This window comes from Nelumbo nucifera, chromosome 4, assembly GCF_055504915.1.
Source record: "Nelumbo nucifera cultivar China Antique chromosome 4, China Antique-T2T, whole genome shotgun sequence".
In the NCBI taxonomy this organism is placed as follows: domain Eukaryota; kingdom Viridiplantae; phylum Streptophyta; class Magnoliopsida; order Proteales; family Nelumbonaceae; genus Nelumbo; species Nelumbo nucifera.
This window is the reverse complement of record NC_142652.1, coordinates 78,267,890-78,291,543: the sequence shown is the minus strand read 5'-3', so window position 1 is coordinate 78,291,543 and position 23,654 is coordinate 78,267,890. Positions and strand designations below refer to the sequence as shown.

At 40.3% G+C, this 23,654-nt stretch overlaps 1 protein-coding gene across 3 annotated transcripts in view; it reads left to right on the top strand.

Moving 5' to 3' along the window:
* The window catches only part of LOC104605104 (calmodulin-binding transcription activator 5-like), an 84,711-nt gene that overhangs the window by 32,476 nt on the left and 28,581 nt on the right, over positions 1-23,654 (top strand). For 2 of the 3 annotated variants that reach the window (XM_010269720.3, XM_010269721.3), the window contains exons 6-7: positions 3,631-3,719; positions 3,872-3,917. The exons of the other annotated variant lie outside the window; for it this stretch is intronic. In XM_010269720.3, coding sequence (XP_010268022.1) covers positions 3,631-3,719; positions 3,872-3,917 — 135 coding nt within the window. The remainder of the gene's footprint in view (positions 1-3,630; positions 3,720-3,871; positions 3,918-23,654) is intronic. 3 annotated transcript variants of the gene reach the window in all.

Sequence of the window (23,654 nt, the reverse complement as noted above, 5' to 3'; positions counted from 1 at the left end):
CAGTAATGTACAAAGACATATACAAAAGAGCCAAATAAAAGAAAGTAAAATTACAAAGTTACCCCTCATCCTCTCTACACAGGGCGGGGTGGGGAATTCACTCTCCATCCCCGTCCCTGCCAAGGCAATCTCCATCCCCAACCCTATCGGGTCAGGGATGTTGGGTACCCAACAGGAAATGGGGAAAATTGCCATCCCTAACATTCAGGTTATGGGGAAACTGGAAAGTTTTATAAAGAAGTTATAAGGCCACCAATTTTGTATGGATCAGAGTGTTGGGCAATCAAGAAATGGCATGCCCAAAAGCTGAATGTAGCAGAAATGTGAATGAGATGGGTGGGTGGAAAACCAGAAATGATAGAATAAGAGTGAAAGAATGGTAGGATCCATCTAATGGACGCCATAAAGGTTGCGGAATGGGTGGGCGAATTTCAAAAATTTCCTACCTTCTCCCAACTGGGAATCATATTCCCTAAATTTAGAATACAATATTCAAGGATCTACTTGAACCCTAATCAAACCAGATCTGTACCAAAAGATAAATGGGAGGATTATACCTGATCCGGAGAAGCAGTATCTCCCAAAGTTGGTGTTCACGCCCAAAGAATGCTCCAAGATCTGTCCCTGCTGAAGATGACACAGCTGTGGATGGAACAGAACCAGCAGGGTGCGTCCTACACACTGGATCCTTCACAAGAATCCCCTGGATGTACTAAACACTGAATTCTTTCAGTCTTTCTTGCAAGACTGATGTCAAGAACTGGTTTCTTGACTTTCTTTTCTGCAAAGATCGAATCTTGCAATATTGCAGATGGCGGCAGCAGGAGGAGATCTCCAGAAACGAAAAAGGCTGAACTGTTTTTCTTTTCTGGAGAGTATGAGATCTAATCTCAAATCGCAGGAACCCTTCTTGCGATCTTGCTTTTGTTCGAAATCTGATATTTCTCCCTCTTAGTTGGTTCAAAATCTCCTCCTTTCTTCTTGATTAAGAAATCTCCTCCTTAGGAGTTATCCCAATCCAAATCAGTATTTGGATAGGGGATGATCTTAATCCCTTTCCCAGATAGAGTTAGCTTACTCCTGATCTTATCAGGAGGTTACCAGATTCAAATCTGATTTGAATTTGGTCTCTAAGAGTGGATAGAGCTAAGAGCCCAATCCTTTTACTAACTTCAATCTAAAATTCGCCCCCTGGATGGGTGATCATATCAGCCCACCTCGAAATGGGCTTTTGGCCCATTAAGTGTTCAGTGTTTAATTAGCTTCCAATCTGCTGCCCAGTTGGGCTTCTTTGTATGGCGTGGGACCCAAGCATTGATCTACACACCAGCCACATGGGTTCGGCCTAGCCTTTAATACAAGGCCCAGCCGAATTCACTGAAAAACTCAATGAACCCCTTGAGTCCATCGTATGGACCCTATGGGCCCAACACTTACATTAAGTGGTCCCTAGGCCAAGCCATCTTATAAAAACCCAGGGACTGTGGGCAGGTGCAAGATTAGCCCATCAGGTATTATCCTAAATGGTCTTACACTTAACCTCTCAGCCCTTAATGATCAAGCACTGCCCGACAAGAGAGGACCTCTCCCTCGGCTGCAAGGAACAGTGTCGCACTCTCTTCTCACATGGATCCCAGGAATTAAAACCATTTGCAAACATTTTGAAACCGTACATATATATGTAAATATATTAATTTTGCAAAACAAAATTCCAACGATCGAAATCAACTGCCGGCAGTTTGGTTTCCATCAGAGAGAGTGCATTCCCGATCATTACCCTTTGTCCGACAAAGTGGCTGATTCTGTCACTATGACCACCCACTCAGATGAATTCTCAAACTGCCCCAACATACCCAGGTTTTGATCCCCACTAAGGATCTCACTGATTGGCATATCAAAGGCAGCCTGATCCAGCACCTAGTGAAGTGTCATAATCGAGTCTAGGGGTCAGGTGTAACTTTCCAGTTTTGCCTATCTATCTCCAAGGTCCAGGGCAAGACTGGAAATCTGGTCCGGTTCAAGGATTCAAGTAATCCCATAATGCATGTGCCTCGGGTCTTACCCTGATGGCTGAGACAGGCCATCCCAACACTTGGTGGCACACCAGCATCAGCCTTGGCAGGATAAATCTCCCCAGACTTATCCAACGGCTGTGAACATTTAAAACTAACATGAGTCTCTACAAATGTCCAGTTTTAGGGTTTTACACAGAATTAAACCAAACAACATGAATCAAACATGCACTTTATTTATTTCCACTAAATAACAAAAGTACATCAAATTAGATTGAAGCTAAGGGCATACATAAACTGTCTAACAAAGAGACAAATATATTTTTAAGAATCTAGAAGTAGGCCCAATGGGTGACAAAATGTGGGAAAGTAGATTATGGTTTGGTTATGTGCAGAGAAATGATTTTGAGAGCCTATAATTTGAGATGGATATGTCACTGAATAGAGTGTGGAATGATGAAACAGGAATCATGTAGCTGACCCCATATAGTTGGTACAAGGCTTGGTTGGGTATACCCTAACTTACATTCTCATTAGAAAATGATTTTATTTCTTGTACACTATGGGAAATCAAGAACTAAGTTTTTTTTCCTTTGTTATGGTTATTTTGTTCTTTGGCTCTGAAACTTCCTTGCAAGATTTTAAAAGGCTAAAGGCTTAGTTGAGGCGCAATGACCCAAAAAGGTGAGGCGCAAGCCTAAAAAATTACGAAAAAAATACTAATTAAAGTTTATAAATGATAAAAAAAGATGTAATACACCAAGTCAGAATGGTGGAAGGTACAAATGTCCTTAAAGTAGAAGTTTATAAGCAATAAGTTTTAACTTTTAAACATTAAATAAAATAATAATTAATCATCAAACTGTTATAATCATTTTACATTTTATGTTTCAAAATGCAATCTTATGAAATTATTCATATGAAGAATCATCTATATAATGGACATTAGATTTATGGTCATCCAATAGTTGGGAAGAAAAGAACCAAATTGTAATTATTGTAATTGATTTGATCTATGCAAAAACAAAAAAAATCAATAAAAAGAAAAATAAATCATTAGGAAAAGAAATGATAAAAACAACAAACTTGGGATGTTAAATTAGAATATTAAGAAAAATACCTACTTGATTTATCTGTGAGAAACTATTAACTTGATTGGCCCTTTTTTGCATTGAACTCTCTTAGGCTAAAATACTAAGAGAAACTAATAGAATTTGACTTTCCCTATTGGCTTTTCATTTTTACTCGTTTTTATTTGGCCCATAATTATTGAAGTGCTTTTTCTATATATTTTGAACCATAAAAAATGCATAAAAATATGATTTTTTTTTAAATGAAATCACTAAATAATGGTGAAAGTTGAGGCTTACGCCTTTTTACGCCTCACACCTTGTGGCTTGAGGCTTACGCCTCATTCTGACAAAGGCTTAAGCCTCAAACCAAAGTTGTGAGGCCTAATCCTTGAGAGGCAAAATTTGTGCACCTCACCTCAAGGTGTTTGCCTCACGCCTCAAGGTTTAAGCCTTTTAAAACAATGCTTCCTTGAATATCTACTCCTGATAAAAAGCTTCGTTTACCTGGAATTGCCTTTGATTGATTTTTTGATTTCATGCCACAGGTTGGTGATGAAGAAAGGATTCATGTGTATTATGCACATGGCCAGGATAATCCCAATTTTGTCCGTAGGTGTTACTGGCTTCTTGATAAGTATGTTACAGTTCATGTTTGTTATGATACACATGGAAGTTGTAACTACCCATGTCTATATGATTTTTGGCTCATGTAAACAACAATATTTACCATTTGGCATGTTATGGAATTTTCTATATTATTGAAACTTTGATTTTCTTTTTGTTCAGGAAACAAGAGCACATAGTCCTTGTGCATTACCGTGAAACATTAGAGGTTGTTTTCTTATGCCACAAGTTATTACATTATAGTTAATTGCTTAACATACTTTTCAACCCTGTTGGATTAACCTAGGCTGACCCTTAAATAGAACCATATTAACCAAGCCAAGGCTATTTTCTTGTCTCTAATAATTAAGAAATTAAATGGTATTTGTTTTAAATTTTACATTTTTAAGGCCAAACAAGCTTATTATCATGTTTATATATGTTTCTTTTACATTTGGTAGCTGAGTGCCAACTCAAATTGGGTCTACATGTTTCTTTGGGTCACTATCTTGCCATGTGACAAACCTTGTCCTAATAGCGTTATACCAGGTGGGAAAAGGGAAACATTATCTCACCAAAAAAATTCAAGAACATCTGATAATGTCTTAGCTGTGAAATTATGAATCAGATGTGGACTAGGATGCTATTACAAGTGGCTAATCCAAGAATGTCCCTTATCATATGAATAGTTTAGATTTGCCTTCTAAATCCCTTTATGTGGCGAATTGTAAGCTTCAAAGGCCAATAGAATGCATTTAACACTTTCAGATGTGAATCTGTCCTCTAAATCTGATATTAATTTCTGATTACAGCAACAAAAAAAGGAAGAAATCAGATTGGATTCGGATTCAGATAATATGATCCGATCAGAAATCAGATTGGATTCGGATCACCCCACCCCCTATCCGATCTGAGAAGAACTGATCCGATGTATATTGTAGAGAACACTGATGTGGGCCCCACAGCTATGGTCCCACTGTGTTCGTAGGGTAGATGTGTTCTAGTCATCCTAGGGTTAGCTGGTGGTCAATCTGTTATTTCAGTTGTTATTTATTTCAGCTTTATTTTGTTCTATTTATGTAAATACTAAGGGCAGATCTGTCCTTTCCGTGTAATTAGCTTAACCTATAAATACTAAATAGAAGTGGTGGCGGCAAAACATTCAGATTCTGTCATTCCTTTCAATTCTTGTGTTCTACTACTCTCTCTCTACTCTTTATCCTCTCTCCTCTATACCTTTTCTCCTATTTTCGAACCGGAAATCTATTAGGGTTCAAGACTGATTGTAGTCTTGAACATCTACTTGGTATCAGAGCAAGGTTAGGGTTTCTCATGTGAGTTTAGTCCAGCCGACCACATGAGAATCTCCTAGGGCTGGAAGCTGAGAAAGTGGAGTTCGTGGACTGATTCTTGGAGATCGCCAGAGGGTTTAGCAGCTGTTGAAGACTTTTCACGGTTGCAGTGTTGGTGATTAGGAAGAATCAGAGAAGGCTAGGGTTCGGGTAACCTTGGAAGGCAGCGAACAGCTTTTTCTTGTAAGTTTTTTAGTTTCTAAGAGAAGTACTATCAGAGAGGATAGGCTGGACCTATCTGGAAAGGGCGGCCGAACCATTCTAGGGTTTTCTCTCTTCTATTCTCTAGGGTTTTACAACAAACCCTACTGTTGGGCCGAACTGCCTTAGGGTTCTTTTCTCCTACTCTAGGGTTTGAAAGTGATCTTGAGGCAAACCCTAATAAGCTTGCGGCAAGCCCTAATGTTAGGGAACCTTGCGATTTACCTGGAGCTCTCCTCAAGTTTTTTTCAGCATTGATCAGCTTTTAGGGTTTCATATTAACCCTACTGCAAGTCTATCTGTTCGGTACTGATTGGAATGTGCAACTGAAATGTTTTCTTTAAGGACTGATTAAAACCCTAATTCTGCTAAGCATATCAGACCTGCTTCCAAGTTGTTTTCAGATTTTTTTTTGGGGTCTTCGAACTCTCTTAAGGGGTGAGAACTGTACGGACTGTTACTGTTGTGCTTGCTAGTTGGTTTCAGATCATTAGCTATACCTGTTTCATGCACATATACCGTGAATACAGATTGGTTCTATACTGATTTTTGGTTGTGATTGATAGTCTAAGTGTTGTTCTTTGACTGTAGTAACCCTAATTTTGAGACTACTGGTTCTTGATCGAAATGGAGTTTAAAAATCAGGCCGAAGGCAGTTTTGGGAACAACAGTTATGTGGTATGTGAGCATTGTAAGAAACCCAAACACACAAAAGAAACATGTTGGAAGCTGCATCCTCATTTGGTCCCGGCAAAGTTGAGAAGCAAGAAGGGTAATGCTCATGTGGCCGTGAATACTGATTCAACATCCTCGTCTGGCACAAGAGGCACATTCTTAGAGACCTTAGCTGCAGTTCGGGCGGCTTTTATATAGCTGGAAAAGGAAGTTGGGAACTCAGCTCAGCCACCGCAGTCACCATTAGCCCCTGCCACATCTGCTTTCGCACATTCAGGTACTCGAGCCTCAGCCTACCATGCCTTAGCTCCAGGTACTACTGAACCCTGTTGGGTAATAGATTTAGGTGCATCCGACCATATGACTAACTTGCCTTCATTGTTTACCACTTATCATTTATCTTCTGGTAGGGATAAAGTATCTATTGCTGATGGCTCTCTTGTCCCCATTTCTGGCAAGGGTTATATCAAGCTATCGGATACTATCTCCTTGTCTTCTGTCTTACATGTTCCTAAGCTTGATACTAACCTTCTTTCAGTCAGTAGTATTACCAAACACATGAACTGCTCAGTAACTTTCTTCCTTGACCGGTGTGTTTTTCAGGACCTGAAGACGAAGAAGGTGATTGGGACTGGTCGTGAGACGAATGGGATCTATCTGCTCGGGGAGAGTTCTCGCCGGGAAGAGTCAGTGGATAAGAAGTCACTTGTTTCCCAGAGTGTGAGTTTGGTTATGCTTTGGCATAACCGATTGGGTCATTTGTCTTTTTGGTCCTTAAAGAGTCTGTTTCCTAATTTGTTTGAGTCTGTTGAGTTGTCCCAGTTGCAATGTGAAAGCTGTGAGTTTGCTAAACATTGTAAAAACTCTTATTCATTGAGTAATAAAAGGAGTAATCGTCCTTTTGATCTTGTGCATACGGATGTTTGGGGGCCATATCACATCCCTTCTATGGGTGGGTACATATATTTTTTGTTATTTGTTGATGACCATACTCGGTTTTCTTGGGTTTATCTTATGCGTTCACGAGATGAGGTTCCCGCCCTGACCCAAACCTTTCACCAAATGATCCTAACCCAGTTCGATGCCAAGATCAAAGTTCTTAGATTTGATAATGCAAAGGAATACTTTGCTAAGCCATTGGCATCTTACCTTCTTAATCATGGGGTTATCCACCAGAGCACTTGCCCTCATATACCTCAGCAGAATGGGGTTGTAGAAAGGAAGAATAGGCACATCTTGGAGGTGGCTAGAAGTATTATGTTTACCTCCAATGTCCCTATTCGCTTCTGGGGTGATGCTATCCTCACGGTGGTATATCTTATTAATCGGGTACCTTCCTGGGTTCTTGATATGTCATCTCCTTTTTCCCTTCTATACCCAGATGAGGAGTTGTTCACTGTTCCCCTTAAAACATTTGGTTGTACCTGTTTTGTTCAGCTTTTCGGACCCCATCACTCCAAGTTCGAACCAAAAGCCTCCAAATGCATTTTTCTTGGTTATGCACAAACTCAAAAGGGTTATTGCTGCTATGATCCTGTCTCAGGGAAAAGATTTGTCTCCATGGATGTCACTTTCTTTGAGGAGACACCCTATTATTCTCGGGTTTCTCCTCAGGGGGAGAGCAATGCGAGTTAGGATTTGGGTCACTTTCTTCAGGGGGAGAGCAGTGCGAGTCGGGATTTGGGTCACTTTCTTCAGGGGGAGCGCAGTGAGGGTAGGGTTCATACTTTTGGGGCTGTTCCCTTACCTATTCCGTTGGGTGATGAGGGCTACCATAGTGAGGGTGGTTAGAGGGATCAGGAGTTGAGGGTCTATCACAGGCGATGTAGGCAGGTTGATCCCGGTCATCAACAGTCCAGGCCAGGTCCAATCTCTTCTACGGCTCCAAGTCCAGGTATTACAGTCCCAGGGCCCACAGAGACTTCTTCCACTGTTGTCACTTCACCTCCTCCATATGACCTTGGCCTTCCCATTGCCGTCCGTAAGGGGAAACGGCATTGTACCACATCTACAACCCACTGTATTTCCCAGTTTTTATCCTATGATCACCTATCTCCCACCTACAGGTCCTATCTTACTTCCATTGCCAATGTCCCTATTCCAAGAACAGTGCAAGAAGCCCTATCCGTCCCAGAGTGGAAAGATGCAGTGCAGGGTTAAATGGATGCCCTATTAAAAAATAACACCTGGGAGCTAGTTGATCTGCCCAAAGGAAAGAAACCAATTGGTTGCAGATGGGTATTTACTGTGAAGTACAATGCAGACGGCTCCATTGAGAGGTATAAAGCTCGGCTAGTTGCAAAAGGGTTCACCCAGACTTATGGTATAGATTACTTGGAGACTTTTGCCCCGGTAGCCAAGATGACCACCATTCGAGTTCTATTATCTCTTGCAGCAAGCCACACTTGGTCTTTGTACCAAATGGACGTTAAAAATGCTTTTCTGAATGGAGACCTGCAGGAAGAGGTTTACATGCGGTTGCCTCCTGGATTCTATGATACAGAGACAGGTAAGAAGGTCTGTCGGCTCAATAAGGCATTGTACGGTTTGAAACAGTCACTTAAAGCTTGGTTCGATAGATTCAGACTAGGCCTTGGGAAGTTCGGTTATGTACAGGCCCAGTCAGATTATACCCTATTCATCAAGAGGGTGGAGTCTTCTCTGACACTACTTGCAGTATACGTTGATGATATTGTGGTGACAGGAAATGATAGCCATGAGATTGAGTCCCTCAAACAGCTCCTTCATCAAGAGTTTGAGGTGAAAGATCTTGGTGCACTTCGGTATTTTTTGGGTATTGAGGTTGCTAGATCTAAACAGGGGATATTTGTCTCTCAGAGGAAATATGTCATAGATCTGTTGGCGGAAACTGGAAAGTTAGGAGTCAAGCCTGCGGATACACCCATCGAACAGAACCTCAGGATTAGTGCAGAGAGTGGGGAGCCTCTTGAAGACAAGGTTATGTTCCAGCGATTAGTGGGAAAGCTGCTATATCTCTGCCTCACTCAGCCAGATATCAGTTATGTAGTTAGTGTTGTCAGCCAGTACATGCATTCTCCTAGGACCACACATCTTCTTGCAGTAGAAAGAATATTAGCATACTTGAAGAGATGCCCGGGTAGAGGTATACTTGTTGGAAAACGTGGGGTTATTGGTTCAGATCTGAAAATAGAATTGTATATATTCCTAGGATTGTGGAAGGATTGATTTAGAAAGTTTTTTCTTTCTATTTCTTTCTTTCTATTTTTGTACTTTCTATTTTCTCTTCTTTCTATTTTTTCTTCTTTCTATTTTCTTTTCTTTCTATTTTTCTTTCTTTCTATTTATTGCAGCAGCTTACTGTATAAATATGCCCATTGGCAATAGAATGAAACATATCAGTATTCTACCATTCCAAAACATGGTATCAGAGCTCTAGGTTTGTCAACCTTGAGATTTTTTCGGCCTTCATTGCCAGTTTTTTGTGTTTTTCTCTTCTGGCCTTCAATGTTGATCTGTAACCAGAAGTGTTCCTTTATTCTCCTTTCTTGCTGGCCTTATTTTTCCTTCATTATCAATGTCTGACATGACTGCAACAAGTGCTCCCGTCCAAACCGATGAAGGAGCAACAAACTCTCATCCTCACACTGGTGATTTGCAGAATATTCAGGCAACCTATAGACTAAATGGCCAGAATTACTTGAAGTGGTCACAACTAGTGCGTACCTATTTGAAGGGAAAAGGAAAAATTAGTCACCTCCTTGGAATAGGACCAAGGTTGGGCGAACCAAATTTTGATGCTTGGGACAAAGAGGACTCCATGATTATGTCATGGTTGTGGAGTTCAATGACACCCGAGATCAGTGATATTTGTATGTTTCTTCCCTCTGCAAAGGCTATTTGGGATGCTGTCCGACAAACCTATTCCAAAGCCCATGACACTGCTCGTGTCTATGAGGTCAAAGTGAAGATTGTGGCGGCCAAACAAGGGAGCAGGAGTGTTACAGAGTATGCAAATCTGCTACAAAATTTATGGCATGAGCTTGATCATTATCGGGTTCTTGAGACAAAGTGTGCAGATGATGCTGTGATCTTGAAGAATTTTATTGAAAGAGATAGGGTGTATGATTTTTTAGTCAGACTGAATGCTGAATTTGATCAGGTCCGAATACAAATTCTTGGCAAAGAAGAAGTGCCTCCATTGAATGAAGTCATAGCCCTTGTCAGAGCTGAGGAAAGCCGCCGTGGAATCATGCTTGAGCCTAAAGATCCCGAAGGCTCAGCCATGGTGGCAAGGAGAGGAAGTAACAGTGGTTCAAAGGGTGAGAACAATCACAACTTGGCTTGTGACACAACCACCTGTGACTCTAACGATAACCTCTGGTGCACCTATTGCAAGAAGCCCAGACACACGAAAGATCGGTGCTGAAAACTTCATGGGAAACCTCTCACATCCAGCAAGGAATGGGGAAATCGAGGAGTTTCAAAAGGAGTTCAACAAGCCCATAATGTCTCCACAACCCCGCAGCAAGAACACTCAAGTCAGGGACCATTTAATGATGAAGAAATTGAAAGGCTAAGGTGCTTCCTGAAATCCTTGAAACCAGGAAGTGGTTCTACCTCTCTTGCTCTCTCGGGTGAGTCTTTATCTCTAGGATTACATGCCTCGGCTAGTGTTTTTCCATGGATTCTTGATTCTGGAGCTACTGACCACATGACACCCTCTTCACTACATTTTCTCACCTATACACCTTGTCCTAGTAATAGAAAAATTTCTGTTGCTGATGGTTCTTTCACCACAGTGGCAGGGATTGGGAATATTCAAATTACTCCATCCTTATTACTTAAAAATGTGCTTCATGTTCCCAAGTTATCCACTAGCCTTATCTCTATACATAAACTCACCCAGGATGTGAACTGCAATGTTGTGTTCTTTCCTTCTTACTGTGTATTTCAGGACCAGGTTTCGGGGAAGAAGATTGGACTTGCTAAGGAAAGAGATGAACTCTACTACCTTGAAGCAACCAGCAAATCATCTCACACTGTTATGCATGTCACACACGAGTCATTCTTATCTACCTCCAATAAAGATTTAATTTGGCGTCATCATTTCCGTTTTGGTCATCCTTCATTTCCTGTTTTAAAAACAATGCTTCCTTCCTTGTTTAAAGGAATTGATGTTGAAACCTTTCATTGTGATGTTTGTGAACTTGCTAAGCACAAAAGGGTTTCTTTCCCAATCAGCAATAAAAGATCTTCAACTCCTTTTTATTTGATTCATTCGGATATATGGGGCCCTTCTCAAATTCCCAACATTACTGGTTCCAGATGGTTCGTCACCTTTATTGATGATTGCACTAGGGTCACATGGATTTTTCTTCTTAAGTCTAAATCTGATGTGGGTACGATTCTTCCCAACTTTCATAACATGGTCCAAACTCAGTTTGGTGTGAGAATTAAAAGGTTTCGATCTGATAATGCTACAAATTATTTTAATAAGAATTTGTCCCCATTTTTTCAGAAAGAAGGCATTGTGCATGAATCCTCCTGTGTTAACACTCCCCAACAGAATTGGGTAGCTGAGAGGAAAAATGGCCATCTTTTGCAAACCACCCGAGCCTTTCTCTTTCAAAATCAGGTGCCAAAACAATATTGGGGGGAAGCTGTCCTTACCGCTGCCTACACCATAAATAGACTACCATCTAAAGTTCTTGACAACCGAAGCCCAATACAAGTCCTTTCTCAATTTTACCCTGATATGCGAGCCTCAAATAATCTCACACCAAGAATTTTTGGTTGCACTGCCTTTGTTCATGTCCATAATAAGGGAAAATTAGACCCACGAGCAATCAGGTGTGTCTTCTTGGGATATTCCCCAACTCAGAAAGGTTATAAATGTTATCATCCAGCCACTAAAAAATTCTACACCTCCATCGATGTCACATTTGAGGAAGGAAAATCTTTTTTCACTCAACCTTATCTTCAGGGGGAGCCCTCATTAATGGAAGATAAGGCATCAGATCTACTCTCCCTAGATGTTTTACCCTCCTCACAGACATTCAATCGTCAAGAATCACATCCCTCTGAGTCACATTCCTCTGAGCCCCACATTCCCGAGTCTCAACAAGAGTCAAACAACCCGACCATTGAACCAAATTCGGACACTGTTAACCCCACGAATGATGTGCATGATAATGTGAGATATATGCAGGTTTACTCTAGGAGGAAAAATCTAGATCCTCAACCTGTGCAAGTCCAAGATTCAACTCCTAATCCTAGAACTGAGGAATGCTTAGATCCTAAACCTACACCTTCACAGTCTGAGTATGAGTATGACCTACCTATTGCACTGAGAAAAGGAACCAGAGAATGTACTAAACGCCCATTGTACCCTTTAGCCAAATATGTATCCTTCCAAAGATTCTCTAAATCCCATAAAAGTTTTCTAGTCAGCCTTAACACCATTCCAATTCTTAATACTCTAGCCGAGGCACTTTCTAATAAGGAGTGGAGAAAAGCCATGAGAGTGGAAATGGAGGCATTAGAAAAAAACAACACATGGGAAGTTGTGGATCTACCAAGAAACAAGAAGACAGTAGGTTGTAAATGGGTGTTCACAATTAAGTACAAATCTGATGGGTCATTAGAAAGGTACAAAGCACGCCTGGTAGCCAAGGGATATACACAGACTTATGGGGTAGATTATCAGGAGACTTTTGCCCCAGTAGGTAAAATGAATATAGTAAGGGTGTTACTGTCGTTGGCTGCTAACTATAATTGGGATTTGCAACAGTTTGATGTAAAAAAATGCGTTTCTCCATGGTGATCTAGAAGAGGAGATATACATGGACATTCCACCGGGTTTTGGAGAAGGCATTAAAGGGAACAAAGTTTGTTGGTTGAAGAAAGCACTATACGGTCTCAAACAATCTCCAAGAGCATGGTTTGGAAGGTTTACGAAGGTAATGCTGAGTACAGGTTACAAGCAAAGTCAAGGTGACCACACATTGTTTATCAAACACACAGCCTTAGGGGGAGTTACTGCACTATTAGTCTACTGGGAATGATAAAAAGGAGAAGGAAGCATTGAAAAACTGTCTTGCCAGAGAATTTGAGATAAAAGACTTGGGGAGACTAAAGTGTTTTCTTGGAATTGAAGTTGCACATTCTAAACAAGGCATCTTTATCTCTCAACAAAAGTATGTTGTTGATCTTTTGAGAGAAACAGGAAATATGGCATGTAAACCAACTTCCACGCCTATAGATCCCAATCATAAACTTGGAGAAGCCCACGAGAATGCAAGTGTAGACAAGGAGATGTTCCAAAGACTAGTTGGAAAACTCATTTATCTTGCACATACACGACCGGATATTGCATATGCTGTAAGTGTAATAAGTCAGTTTATCATTAATCCTAAAGAAGTTCATCTGCTGCTCATCGAATTCTGCACTATTTGAAAGCCAATCCAGGAAAAGGAATTTTATTCAAAAGAAATGGAGGACTGACTCTTGAAGCATATACAAATGCTGATTATGCAGGATCTCCAGTAGATAGATGGTCCACTTCTGGTTATTGTACCTTCTTAGGAGGAAACTTAGTCACTTGGAGGAGTAAGAAGCAAAATGTAGTGGCTCGGTCAAGTGCAGAGGCAGAATTCAGGGCTATGGCACAAGGAGTGTGTGAATTACTCTGGTTGAAGATAATTTTAGAAGACCTGAAGATTCCACGAGAAGAGCCTATGAAACTATATTGTGACAACAAGTCAGCCATCAATATTGCTCACAATCCTGTTCAACATGACAGGACGAAGCACATCGAAATTGGCCGACACTTTATAAAAGAGAAACTGGACAGCAAGTTGATTTGCACTCCCTATGCGTCTACAGAAGGACAACTAGCCGATGTACTTACTAAAGGGCTCAATAGTACAGACTTTCGGAGAATTATAGCCAAGTTGGGAATGGAGGACCTCTATTCACCAGCTTGAGGGGGAGTGTTGGAAAACGTGGGGTTATTGGTTCAGATCTGAAAATAGAATTGTATATATTCCTAGGATTGTGGAAAGATTGATTTAGAAAGTTTTTTCTTTCTATTTTTGTACTTTCTATTTTCTCTTCTTTCTATTTTTTCTTCTTTCTGTTTTCTTTTCTTTCTATTTTTCTTTCTTTCTATTTGTTGCAGCAGCTTACTGTATAAATATGCCCATTGGCAATAGAATGAAACATATCAGTATTCTACCATTCCAAAACAATACTGTTCAAGAACAATAATCACATGAAGGTGGAGGTCTATACAGATGCCGATTGGGCTGGGAGTGTTGATGACAGAAGGTTTACCTCTGGATATTGTGCCCTTGTGGGAGGTAACCTTGTCTCTTGGAGGAGTAAAAAACAGAGTTGTCTCCCGATCCAGTGCTGAAGCTGAATACAGGCCAATGGCTAACGGAGTGGCTGAAATCCTATGGCTGAGATCACTACTTGAGGAGTTGGGTATTGAGTATGAGAAGCCCCTGATGCTGTATTGTGATAATCAAGCGGCTATTAATATAGCACACAACCCGGTGCAGCATGACAGAACTAAACATATTGAAGTTGATCGACATTTTGTACGAGAGAGGGTTTCATCACAAGAAGTGTGTCTCCCGTACATCACATCCAACATGCAGCTCGCAGATATCCTCACCAAAGCTGTACCAAGGAAGAAGTTAGAGGCGGACCTATCCAAGTTGGGAATGATAAACATTTATTCCCAACTTGAGGGGGATTGTAGAGAACATTTATTCCCAAGGAAGAATGTGTTCTACTCATCCTAGGGTTAGCTGGTGGTCAATCTGTTATTTCAGTTGTTATTTATTTCAGCTTTATTTTGTTTTATTTGTTATGTAAATACTAAGGGCAGATCTGTCCTTTCCGTGTAATTAGCATAACCTATAAATACTAAATAGAAGTGGTGGCGGCAAAACATTCAGATTCTGTCCTTCCTTTCAATTCTTGTGTTCTACTGCTCTCTCTCTACTCTTTCTCCTCTCTCCTCTACCTTTTCTCCTACTTTTGAACCTGAAATCTATTAGGGTTCAAGGCTGATAGCAGTCTTGAACGCCTACTTATATTATATATATTTATAAATATAAATATAAATATATATAATATATCTTATTTATTTATAAATATATTTTTATAAATTTGTTATATTATTTATTTTTTATAAAAAACATGTATATATATGATAAAAATAATTAAAAAATACTTATATTTTTTGTTTTTTACTTTTGTTAGAGTTAGCCGAATAAGGGTAGATTAGTCAACTCACCTTGGTTAAGTTATGAGATTATGTGGCAGTCTTATTAGAGGTTCTCTATCCCATACTTAAGTAGGGGTAGTTTAGTCCTTGTACATTTAATTATAAGCCTAATCACTATTAAGAGGTCGACTGATAGGGTTTAGCTATCAGGTTCGACAGTTCTTTCATCTTCTTCTTCTTCTCCTTCTCTTTCTTCTTCTCCTTACTGGTTCGGACTACTGTAGCTACAGTAGAAACAACTTTATTTAAATTAGTATGTTTTATTTTTCTCTTAATAATTTATTAATTTTTAAAGAAAACAAGTCGAATCGGATCAGATCTGAAGATCCGACTTACCGATAGGATTCGAATTTAAATCAAGTCCTATAAGATAGGATTGGATCTTCGGTCGGATCAGATCCAATCTGAACAATGTCGGATTGGATTCGAATATACCCTGATTTGAATCCGATCTAATCCGTTTGCATCCCTGCTCATGCTAACAACTTGGACTATTTGTTTTCTTTTGGTTGTTTGCCTATGACTGTTGCTTCATTTAAGAATGTTGATAAATCTTTCTTAACTTGCTGCTATAGTGAAGTCATGTTTTGCCTTTTCCATCCTCTACTGAACATGCTTCTACACCTTTTTACCTTATTCACAATGATGTTTGGTCGTCTCTCATTATTTGACACATGGGTTACAGATACTTTGTATTGTTTATTGATGATTGCACTAGATACACATGGGTTTACTTTCATTGAAAGAAATCAGAAGTCTTTCCCACATTTACGAACTTTCATGCTATGGTTATGCCCCAATTTAAAAGTACTATAAGCATCTTGAGGTCAGATTCAGGGGGAGAGTACTTTGATGGTGAGAATGGTGAGTTTCAAACCTATCTCAAACAACATGACATTTAGTCCCAGAGGTCTTGTCCAAATATACCTCAACAAAATGGGGTATTTGAGCGCTAGAATCGTCAATATTCACATTGCTAGTATGGTGAGATCCTTATTACAAGACTCCCATGTTCCCATTACCTTTTGGATGGAGGCGACCTGCACTGCTGTACACCTCGTTAACATTCTTCCCACTTCTGTCCTTGGAAATTCCTCTCCATATCAGTCATTGTTTCATTGTCCCCAAACCTGTCCATGCTTCATGTCTTTGGTTGTGTCTACTTTGTCCATCTTCCTCCCCATGAACGCACAAAGCTAACAGCCAAATCAGCTATATGTGCATTCATGGAATATAGTATGGAACACAAAGGATTTCTCTGTTTTGATCCCAAAGTCCATAGATTGTGCATATTTCATAATGTCATTTTTCTTGAGAACCTTTCCTTCTTTGAACATATTAGTAAATTGCTTGCACCATCCTTTTCTATTTTGCATCATTTTGGCTCTGCAAGTGATCCTCCTCCTCTCAGTCCTCAGCAACTTCAGGTTTATTTCAGGAAGCATCCAGCTCACTCATTGCCTATGCCTCCTCCACCTCTAGCACCGGTGACTGGTCACTCTTCTCCATCCATCACTACTGTGTTCTCCTCTTCTCATCCTGTTGATTTGCCTTCACCCGTTCCTTTGCGTCAATCTTTGCGTATTTCTTGTCCTAACCATTATGGCTTCTTTTCCAGTCATAGCTCTTTTTCTGTTGTTTTTTCCTCCACAAACATTCCTAAGTCTTACAACCAAGCCGTAGCAGTTAAGCATTGGAAAGATGCCATGGACTCAAAGGTTCAAGCCTTATTGAAGAATGATACCTGGGGACTTGTCTCTCCTCCCCCATATGCCTCCATCATCGGTAGCCGATGGGTTTACTCAGTGAAACTCAAATCAGATGGTATTCTTGACAGATATAAGGCCCACTTGTTTGCTCAAGGCTACAAGCAAGAATATGGGATTGACTATGATGAAACCTTTGCTCCAGTGGCTAAAATGACAACTGACCATTTACTTTTGGCCATCACTGCTCTTAACAATGAACAATTCATCAGATGGATGTCAAGAATGCCTTCCTCCATGGGCATTTACAAGAGACAGTCTATATGAAACCACCTCCTGGATACTGTGATAATCCTCTTTTGGTGTATAAACTGAAGAAATCATTATACGGTCTTAAACAAGCTCCACAAGCTTGATTTGACTGCTTCCATACAGTGGTGTTGGAGGCTAGTTTTCAGCAAAGTGCCTTCATATTACTCTCTTTTTACCCTCAAGTGAGCACAAGGGTTGACTCTCCAACTGGTATATGTTGATGATATCCTTATCACCAGAGATGATGTGGGCGGTATTAATAACTTAAGCTCCTTCTTAGAAACTCCTTCAAAATGAAAGATCTTGGGCCGGTCACCTATTTTCTTGGCCTTGAAATCCAACGATGTCCTCAAGGTTATTTTGCCAACCAACAGAAATATGTCTTTGATTTAGTTGCACTAGCTCGCTTAACTAATTCCAAACAAGTGGATACACCTCTAGAGCTTAACCGTAAGTTGAGTAAGGATGAGGGTGAGCTCCTTCCTAATGCTACTTTATATTGACAATTTGTAGGTATTCTTATCTACCTGACTATGGATATCTCTTATGCTGTCCAGCTCATGAGTCAATTTGTATCTACTCCATGTCAGCCCCATTTTTCAGCAGTTCTCTAGATCATTTGTTATGTCAAGGGAATGATGTCTCATGGCTTATTTTTCTCATCTTCTTCCTCTACTCAGCTCCGAGCTTATGTAGATGTTGATTGGGCAAGTTGCCCTTACACTCGTCATTCTACTACTGGCTGGTGTATCTTTCTTAGTGATTCTCTGATTTATTAGAAATGCAAGAAACAACAAACGGTTTCCAAGTCATTCACTGAAATAGAGTATAGAGCAATGTCCTCTGTATGTAGTGAAATTGTTTGTCTCAAGGCTCTACTTCATGATATGGACATTGATCATTCATCCGCCATCCCTCTGTTTGCTAACAACATGAGTGCTATCAAGATTGCATCCAACCTGGTATTTCATGAGCATACTAAACATATTGAGGTGGATTGTCACTTCATTCGTGACCTTATTCTTGCGGGTTACATCTCTCTCATATGTCTCCTCGGGCTTGCAGCTTGTAGATCTCTTCACCAAAGCTATGACCAAAGCTTGGCATAATTTTCTTATGGACAAACTGATGCTTGTTCCAACATCATTTTGAGGGGGGTGTAGAGAAGATGGAGGGTAGTTTCATAATTTTACTCTCTTTATTGTAAACTAGTAGGCGCACTGTATATTTATTTCTTTTGTAAGGACAATCTTGTCCATTTACTTAATATAAATTCTTTTTCTGGGTTGGTCCAATCATACTGATCAACCCTAACCGATTTGAAATCTCTTGGCTTTCTCCCTGTCTTCTCTCTCTCTCTCTCTCTCAGATTAACAAAGGTGTGTAGGCCGAAGGAGTTGGGGGCTGGGAGCCAAGAGAAGTGTCAAGTTCTTATGGAGTGTGTGTATGGAAAGGCATTGTGAGGTTTAACCAGGAATTCAGGAGTTTAGTGAGCTTTAGGGTGGGAGCGGGGACTAGCGTGAGGTTTTGGAGGATGATTGGAGTGGGGTTGGGAAACTGTGTGCTATCTATCCAAGACTCTACAAACTAGCAGAACATCAGGTGGTGATTGCACAATGTTACAAGATGAGAGGTGATCAGTTGGTGTGGTGTCCCAACCTCAGAAGACCTTTGTTGGATCAAGAAGTGGAGTGCATGTTGTTGTTGGATTAGTTAGAACACCCCAAGCTATCTTTGTCTTCTAGTGATGGATTGTGGTGGAAGGAATGCAAGGATGGGAGGTTTTCGATGAAATCTTTCTATCTATCTCTAATGAAGGAGGAATTAACTGCAGTTCAAGTAGATGGAGTATGGGGGAACCCCGTCCCACCAAGAGTGGAAGCCTTTGCTTGGCTGGTAGCACTAGACAGTATACTAACAACAGAGCATCTGAAGAGAAGGGGTTTCTCTATGGCCAATTACTGCTACCTGTGCAGTAAAGAGGAGTTATCAATATGGCACTTGTTCTTCTCTTGTGAAGTGGAAAATTTCATCTAGAAATTTTGTTCCTTTCTTTTCAGCATGCCGGTGTTCCAGCCTTCCTCACCTGCAGAGGTATTCTCAGCCTGGCCGAGGTTTAAAGGAAGCAAGAAAGCAAATATATTGTGGAGCTGCATCCCTTTTGCAATATGTTGGACTTTTTGGAAGGAAAGAAACAAATGGATGTTCGAAGACAAGTCCAAAAGCATTGAAGTTGTGGTGGCCTCAGTAGGAAAGCTTGTTTCAAGTTGGGTCTTGATTCTACCAAAATTTGAGTGGTTTAATAGTGCAGACCTAGAAGAAAATTTTTGGGGTATTCTTGAGATCCCAAATTGCAATGTAAACATGTTTTCATAGTTTCAGTTGTTCGGGTGTTATCTTGACACCTACTAAAGTTTTATCTTTCTTTTAATTTAATAAAATTTTCTTTCATACTCTTCAAAAAAAAAATGAAAAAGAAGAGTGTAGGTTTGAAATAAATTGGACTTACCAGTCATATGATTAGATGCTCCCGAGTCAATGATCCAAGGGGAATGTGGAACTAAGGAAGACACATGAAATGCAGAAGCACCTTTACCTGATGTAGACGCAAAGGTGGTAGAGGGGGCAGGAGCCGACCTATTCATCTATCCTAGGGTCCTACTATATAGTTCCAAGTGATCTCTAAAGGAGTTAATGATGTCTTCCTTGGGGTCTGAACCAACAGAATGCTCTTGGGAAGTACTAGCAGTTGAGTTGACTGAGAATCTTGAGTAACCAGATTTGTAGAGGTAAATTTCTTCTGAGTAGGCTTCTTTGAAGTATCCTGATTCTTGGTTGCCCACTTGGGTTTCCAAACTAACTCCCAACAAGTCTCCCGGGTGTGTTTAGACTTTTGGTAGTGAATACACCACAGTTTATCCTGATTCTTGAGTCACCTTTTTTTATTCTAGTGTTTCCCCCTCATGTAGCTAGGGCAACCAGTTGTTCCCCCTCGGAAGCATTCATCAGATTTCCTCTACTCTCTTCAGATTGAACTAAGGCATATACCTCCTATACAAAGGAAAGTTCACTAGTTCCCAAAATCTGCACCCGAAGAGGTTCATAAACAAGGTTCAGCCCCAACAAGAATGCAAACACTTGTTGTTGAGAGACAAGTTTCTTATAAGCTTTAGCATCCTCATCAATTTTCCATTCAATGGTCTGGTAGTGGTCCAGCTCCTTCCACACAAAGGTAAGATCTTGTAGAGAGACTGAGCCGAATGGGCCCTAGTATTTGTTTTATGTTTAAGCAGTGTTTTATTTACTTTTTGTGTTAATGGGCCTTTTCTTTATGGGCCTGTTAACTCCTTTTTTAATTTCTTTTAAGTTATTGCTTAGTTGGCCGCCCACTTAAGGGCAGACATGTAATTAGCCTAATTAATTCAGATTAATAAAAGATATAGTGAAGGGAGAGAGAAAACTATAGAACTCTCTTCTCCTTTCTCTTCTTCTCCATCTTCTCCTTCTATTCTGCTGTAATCTTCTTTTCTCTCTCATTCTTTTCTGCTATAATCAGTATTTTCTATCAGATTTGAAGGACATATTTATATCTAATCTGAATGGTAAGTAGATAGGCTATAGTTCCCCTGCTTACAAGTAGATGATTCTGCTTGAAGTTGGTATATCTTAGCATAATGTCTTTGTTTTGAGTAGGTGCCTTGGCCTGTTCCCAAATCTCACAAGTTGTATTAGCCCATATGAAGTTTTTCTTTACATGCGGCAATATAGAACCCAATAGCCATGACATAACCATATTGTTCTCTTGATCCCATCTATCATGTTCACCTATGCCAGATTTTGGTTCTTTTACTCTCCCTTTTTTATAACTAGTCTTTCCCCTAGTCGTCACATACAGTTTGATGCCTTTGGACTATTCCAAGTAATTTAGTTCACCACAGGGAGTGATAGACATTGAGAAATTTATGCGGTCCATCCCTCCATTCAGAGTTCCTTGAGGAGAAATAATATTGAAAGATGCCTGTTCGTACTATTCAGCCGAACTGAGAAAAGAGAAATAAAAGAGAGAAGAAGAAGAATAGTGTCGAACTGAGAAGACAGAGTCTAACCCAGTTAATCATATATTTAAAATTGACAAATAAGTATACAAAGATAGAAATGCCCCTACATATGTAGGAGGCATATAACTAACACATTACTTTGATGGAAAAGACTAAAATACCCCTATTTAGTCGACTATAACACTCCCCCTCAAGTTGGAGAGTATATATCACTCTTCCCGAACTCAACCCTTTTGTGAACAAATCTGCCCATTGATCACTTGTTCTCACATACTCAGTGCTTAACTCACCATTGATGACTTTTTCCCTTAGAAAATGGCAATCTACCTCTATGTGTTTAGTTTTCTTGTGAAAAACTGGGTTGGATGAGATGTGAATTGCAATCTGGTTGTCACAGTATAGCGTCATGGGTTTGCTTATTGAGAACCCGATTTCCTGCAACAGATTCTTCAACCACACTAGGTCACATGTAGTGTGTGCCATGGCCCTGTATTCTGCTTCTACGCTGCTGCTCCTTGCTACTACAGTCTGCTTCTTGCTCTTCCATTTTACTAGATATCCTCCAAGAAAGGTGCAATAACTTGTAGTGGATCTTCTGTCTGATACAAATCCAGTCCAGTTTGCATTGATGTATCCAACTATTTTAAGATCACCTCCTGGCTTGTACAGTAACCCACGACCTGGAGCCCCCTTTAAATACCGCACAATCCTAAGAACTGCATCCCAGTGAGGCACCAGAGGACTTTGCATAAATTGGCTTACCACGCTGATAGTAGGTTGAAGCTTGTTTGATATGCTCACAGGCCTAGCAGAACCGCTCTGATACCATATTAACAGCCAAACAGAGGAGAAGAGAGGTAGGAGAAGAGAAGAGGAAGAGAGGAGAGAAGAGAGAAGAGAGGAGAGAAGAGGAGAGAGATTTGGAGTCTGCTACAATGCCGCTACAATGCTGGTGGCGCCGGCTTATATTAATATATATAGGGCGGCCATAATTAGAAGGGAAAGGACCCTTATGCCCCTACTTAAGTTACAACATAAAAAACAAAAGAAAAAACTGCTTTAATTTGTCCAAACGGACCCTAACTCAGCAGAATACAAACATAATAAATAAAGTTAACATTCCAATACTCCCCCTCAAGTTGGGACATGGATGTCAATCATGCCCAAGTTGTCACACAAATTATTATGCCGCATGTGTTGATGGCCCTTGGTGAAGATGTCTGCAAATTGTTCCTCTGAACTAACATAAGGAGTGCACACTTCTCCGCTCACAAGTTTTTCTCTAATAAAATGCTTGTCCACTTCAATATGTTTTGTTCTATCATGGAGGAATGGGTTAGCAACAATGTTGATAGCAGCCTTGTTGTCACAGTAGAGTGACATAGGTTTGTTAACTGCAAAACCCAACTCTCCTAACAAATTTTTTATCCACATCATTTCAGCAACTCCATGAGACATGGCTCTGTATTCTGCCTCAGCACTGGATCTAGCCACCACACTTTGCTTCTTCTCCAGGTGACTAGGTTTCCTCTCACAAAGGTACAATACCCACTAGTAGATTTTCTGTCATCGATTGCCTCTGCCCAATCAACATCTGTATACACCTCCACTTTCAAATGCCCATGTTTCTGGAAAAGCAAACCAGCTCCTGGGAACTTCTTGAGGTATCTAAGGATTTTTTCTGCAGCTTCAAAGTGATTTGTCTTAGGATTATGCATGAACTGACTAAGAACACCCACTACATAGGCAATATCAGGTCTGGTCATAGACAAATATAAGAGTCTCCCTACAAGTCTCTGGAACTTCTTTACATCTTTCAAACACTCCCCCTAACTGTCTCCTAGCTGATGGTTGGGTTCAATGGGTGAATCAATTGGTTGGCTAGGAATTTTCTTTGGGAAATAAAGATGCCCCTTTTTGAGCGGGCAACTTCAATTCCAAGAAAATAACGTAAGGGGCCTAGATCTTTCACCTCAAATTGATTGGCTAGGAATTTCATCAGCTACTGTATTTCAGTCTTCTAGTCTCCTGTGATTACTATGTCATCAACATAGACAATTAAAGCTGCAATTTTCCCTTCACCTTTTTTTACAAATAAAGTATGATCTGACTGGCATTGTTTGAATCCCTTTTGTTGCACTGCTAAATGAAACCTACTAAACCAGGCCCGAGGTGATTGCTTCAACCCATATAAAGATTTTTTTAACTTGCACACCTTCTGCTCACTACCTTTGGCACAAAAACCTGGAGGTTGAGTCATGTAAACCTCTTCCTCTAGGTCACCATTCAAGAATGCATTCTTGATATCCAACTGATGAAGTTCCCAATCAAGGTTAGTTGCCAGTGAGAGGAGGATTCTGATTGAATTCATCTTGGCTACTA